The sequence below is a fragment of the Atta colombica genome, unplaced genomic scaffold (genome assembly GCF_001594045.1).
Source record: "Atta colombica isolate Treedump-2 unplaced genomic scaffold, Acol1.0 scaffold7, whole genome shotgun sequence".
NCBI classification, from domain to species: Eukaryota; Metazoa; Arthropoda; class Insecta; order Hymenoptera; family Formicidae; genus Atta; species Atta colombica.
The window spans coordinates 1,652,905-1,658,334 of NW_017259561.1; the positions used below are offsets into that span (position 1 = coordinate 1,652,905).

The 5,430-nt window shown below is 31.2% G+C and overlaps 1 protein-coding gene across 1 annotated transcript in view; it reads left to right on the forward strand.

Moving 5' to 3' along the window:
- Window positions 1-3,942: 3,942 nt before the first annotated feature.
- Window positions 3,943-5,430, forward strand: part of LOC108692339 (endocuticle structural glycoprotein SgAbd-2-like) — a 4,046-nt gene continuing 2,558 nt past the window's right edge. Inside the window, exons 1-2 of the mRNA XM_018200538.1 lie at window positions 3,943-4,062; window positions 5,176-5,318. Of these exons, the coding sequence (XP_018056027.1) occupies window positions 3,958-4,062; window positions 5,176-5,318 (248 nt within the window). The 5' untranslated portion in view covers window positions 3,943-3,957. The remainder of the gene's footprint in view (window positions 4,063-5,175; window positions 5,319-5,430) is intronic.

Here is a 5,430-nt window from a genome sequence, read left to right on the forward strand (position 1 = left end):
AATGCGGTGACAAAGTGAGTAAGCTAAGTAAATTTAATTTACCATTTATATTTATATGGAAGTATGCAATTACTTAAAAGATACAACTGAAAAAGTAAATGCTTGTCTGCAGAAACATAAATTGCACTAATCACAACAAATTATAGCTATAATCATATTTATTCAATATCTAATTCACTTGAAGATTAGATATCTTAACCAATAAAGATTAAATATTTTAACCCTCCTAAAGAATTATATTCATATATATGTATATGAATAATCGAACAAATTATAACTATTACGAGCATATATACAATGAACTGTCCAAATAAATGCATTTACTGTATGCATATACACATATATACAAGTTAAAATATTGGATTATTTTGATCGATAAGATAGAATCGATAAGATAAGATAGAATAAGAATTCGATTTTACATATAATATCAGTCAATGTAGGAAATGGAAGAATGTTACCATGCTGTTACTTTTACCATTACTTTTTATACTAACAATTTGATAATGACATTGTAATTTTTATGATTATAATGATAATACAACCACATAAAATAAAAAAGTGCCATTCCGAGAAACTAGATCCATGTATTCCAATGTATTGAGTTGTCCGAAAAGTTCGTGCCGATTTTTGATAGGTGCCGATTTTTGGTAGGTAAAATTTAAATCTTTTGCGTTTCAATTTTCCTTCAAAATCGGCACGAACTTTCCGGACAACTCAATATTTTGAGGCTCTAAAATACCGAATATGAACTCATCAGAATTGCCATCAGGTCAGAGTTTTTTCTAATTTTCTCAAAAAATTTCCAAACATCCTAGAAACATCCTCTAAACATCCATTATTAAGTTCGGAATCTTTCTATAATTCAACATCAAAATTAAATATTATGCGGTATTTCAAAGTGTTCACGATTTCATTAAATTATAAAAGAAATGGAGCAATGGACATCGAGGAAAATGGGATGTAAATATAATAGCTGGTTACTGCTGATTTAAAGATTAAAAGATTTACCAAAAGAATAGGAACAAAAGAGAATGCCAAAGATGTTTTCAGAAAAGAAAAGAAACAAGAGAGAATTTACTATAACAAGAGCAAGATATAAGATCCTTTCTTTGAACATCAGGAAAATTTAACTCCCTCTCTTCCGGTTTCGTGAAGCTTTGGGTTTGAGAGTCTATTTACTATTACTTTAGCATTTTGAAATACTTAAGAAAAATATAATGTTTTCGATGTTACGTTAAAGTAAGATCCCAGGCTGAATAGTGTAATTTTAAGGGAAGTTTGGCAATTTTTTGAAAAAATCCTGATCTGAAGGCATAATTCTGAGATTATATTCAGTTTCAAAGCGCTTCAAAATACATAAGGATACATTGGTCTAGTTCGTCAGACATGACTTTTTTTTATTTTATGTGGCTATGTAATTAACTAGATGCTGAGGTTGCACTAAGATAAAAAATAATCACTTTAAAAAGTAACTTGTTATCATTACGTTATTTACTGAAAAAAAAAAAACACATCAATGAATTATTTTTTCCGTTACAAGTAACGAATAAAAGTAATTACAAATAAAAAGTAATTACAAATAAAAAGTTACTTTTTTTCAGTAATGAGTAATTTTTCTAATCCGATAGAAATAATATTCTATTTTTCTAACTCTGATGTCACCATTACCGCCATAAAAAATTAGCAACGTCATTACCAAATTGTCATTACAATAAATGATAAAAAGTAACGGTGTTACTAATAACACTCATACTTCCATTTTCTGAATGTCTCATGTCAATGCCAAGTACGTAAACTGTACTTTTGTATGCAAGAAATCTTAGCCATTATAAATATAAATTGACATTTATTCCTATTAGACGGCATCGATAGGACAAATCGATAAGTAACGATGTACTTCAATCGATTGACCAAATAATCATCTATGGAAAAAGATAAATAGTTATTTTCCATGAGCATTACAGCTGATATTGCACATTAATCGCGGATAAACGTTGGCGTCAATATCACATATCGCATCAACTTCAGCACAACAATTTGACTTGTGTCTGTATCGATTCGTTTGCTGGCGAATCGCGTGTGCATCGAGTCGAATCACGGATTGCAGTCCCTAGAGGATATTACAACTTCGCGAGCGATTATGCATGCGTACACCGCAATCTCTGCATGGATGAAAGCGTTTATCCTGTTCTGGGAGTGATCACACCTCATGAGGAATTACGCGCTGGAATTTCGATGGACTATAAGAAAAGATGAAAGACTCGTGAAAAATAAATGATTTGTAATGATGATAGAGAGCCCGAATAGATGTTAAAAGAGATTATTCTGCATATACATAGTGCATAATAAATTTATCAATTAATGTGTAATTAAGGAAACTAAAATAATTAATAAATATTATTTAATTTTTAATGTACGGATACAACATTTTTTGATACAGAGCTATTTATTGATAATTTATACTTCTTCACATAAGTATTTTTTAATGAAATTGTTATTACAGTGTGTGTATTCATAACAGCCGATTGTCCATGCAAAGTACTCTATTGTTCTTTCTTGAATGAAAGAATTTATATGTAAAGAAAAAATGAATTCTCAAGGTTGCAAGCAAAATCTGAGCGCAATCAATTTCTCGCGAAGCATATCGATGTATAACCGACATTACATAACGCTTCCAATACACGAAATCAGGTGCATGAATGAGTATCCTATGGTGCATTGTTTCTGATTTGTTCATTTTGTAGTTACATTGCCACATGTGGCAGAGTGTATATGCAGACATCGATGGCAGATCATAAACATATGCACGAATTGACAGGTGGATACATTTATTATGTAATTGTTTTGGAATTAACGGAAGGCAATGCACATGACATGATAATATAATTACATATTTATTAGGATCTCGCGAAAGCTACGTGAAAGATACTTAAAAAATGAAATCATCGCTGCCAATTACGTCGCGCCCATTCAGTGTTTCGAATCGATACTTATCATATCTACAGTTGTCGATCGATGTTGTCCGCGGCCGTGTGGAATTTATACACATACATATATACAATATGCATATAAATACGCACAATGTTATGATTATTATGAACGGCATAACATTTAAATTTTTGGGATTCGATATGATCAGGAGAAAACGCTGCTCCCACTTATATTCCTTTTACGTTTACAAAAGCGAATGTTTTGTGCATTATTTACAGGTCTTATATAATATTTTCGCACAATTAGTAACGAAAAATTTAACGTGAATTTGATCGTCTTTATATAACCATTTTTAACAAAAATAGATACAATATAATCACGCCTAATTTATTGGAGTTCTACTTGCATATATGACGTTTTTTTTAAGGGAAAGTTATTAGGAGTTATATTCAAAGGCCCGAATATAAAAATATTATTTGTTTAACAAAACATTTAAACATTTATCGCTGATAAATGAGGATTCATATTTTACTCATCAAGAATAAAGTACGAACTTTACAATTATAACAGTACAAAACTAAATATTGATAAATATATAGTAGTATAGTTATCATTGTCGCTGAGAGAGATGTGGGTGTTATTGTATGTAACATGATGATACTTACGTTAACAAATGACTCTATTAAGCGAAAACAGTAGCTGGTGTGGGCATTCACGAATACATACATGTGCATGCTAATAATTAATTAGTTGACCGATGAATTTATTCGTCATGCGAACGATTGGCGGTGGCACGTCGATAACTTGTTCGATCATGAGTAGTTTGCCGGCTGTTGGATTGCAATGGCCGTAGGTCGTACATTTGGGGTTGCGAGGTGAGGCGAGGATGTAAGCAGGGCGACGAGGGATCTTCGACGGAGGAGAATGCTCCTCTCACGAACGAACGAGCGAACGAGCGAATGAGCAATTCTACGCAGAAATCGGGAATGGGAAGGGAAGAGCCTCTTGGATGTCTTCATATAAATGACGGTGGTGTTTGCGGCACGGGATCACAGATTCGATCTCGTTCAAATCGACAAAGCCGTAAACAAACTGCCAACAATCGTCGTCGTCATCATGCAATATCTAGTGAGTGATATCTCGTCGAGACCATTAGCGATCTTTTGGATATCGATCGTTTTCCTCCCGCGATCGCGTTCGCTTTTTGTGTTTTCTTCGTCTTTTTAGTTTATTTTTTTTTATATTTATACGTGCGATAATCGGTGGACATATTGGTGGATGAAAAGTACATCTTTTCTCTGCTAAATCGCGATTCCGATTGTGTTGCATAAGGATCGTACTCCAATAACGAAACATCCTGCAATTGACGGTAATTCAAATGGGAAGACATAGAACGCGTAAAATTTCTATTCAGCCTTTAAATAACAAATATGTTGAACAAATATTGAAAAATGTGATATCTTGAAATTTTTAATAACGATAAGAAAAATATACCGCGAATGCACGAGTTTCTATATATAAGTATGTCGAATTAAAAAATTAGAACCACAACGACTATGATCGGTATATTTTAATTTGTAACTTAACGTATTAATATGTGTGTATGAAAAATATATTTTTATATTTAGGGTAACTGTCCCTATTACTGTGTCTGTCCTTTAGTGTGCTTGTGCGCAAGATTTTAAGCTTGTTCCTATTAGTGTAGCCTATATTGGAGTGAAGAACGTGTTATGAGTGTATATTGAAATAAGTATAATTGAAATAATGATTTATGTAATATTAACTTAAACAATTAGCTTACATTTATTATCTATTTTAGTAACTATATTTTCAATGAGTTTAAATGCGAATAGGCACACAAATTGAAAGTATATTAATAAGGCCATTGTCACTTGGAAGATTCACTAATAGGGATAAAAATGTGCTGTTTATTTTTATCAAAAACATTATAAAATATTAATATTTTTAGATTAAAGAAATATTATTAAAAAAAGAAATAGTTGAAATATTGATTTTAAACAGATAAAAAATATTTAATAATTATTCAGCATATAAAATTGGTTTAAAGGCACACTAATAGGGATAGTTATCCTATAAAATAGTATGAAATATTTAATTTTTTAATAAAATAATAATGCTTATTATTTTATAAATATTATTTTAGATTGTAAATAATAAATATAAAATATTTTTTAATATTTTTGTGTGTCGATGTGTCAGATAAAAACATCATGATTCCAGATTTTGGCCTTTGTAATCTTTGGCTGCGTTTTTGGACAATTTGGATCGTACCGCGGCTTTCCCAATCAAAATGCGTATAGAGTAACATCGAGGCCCTATCAACCGCAGCCACAGCCGCAACCACAATACAATACGCAATACACGTATGAAATTTGTATAAATCTGTATATAGCAATCTGCTGAAGTCTAAATCCTTTTACAATAACACTGTTGAAAATTTAATTGTTTGAAATATATTACATATTATCATATATA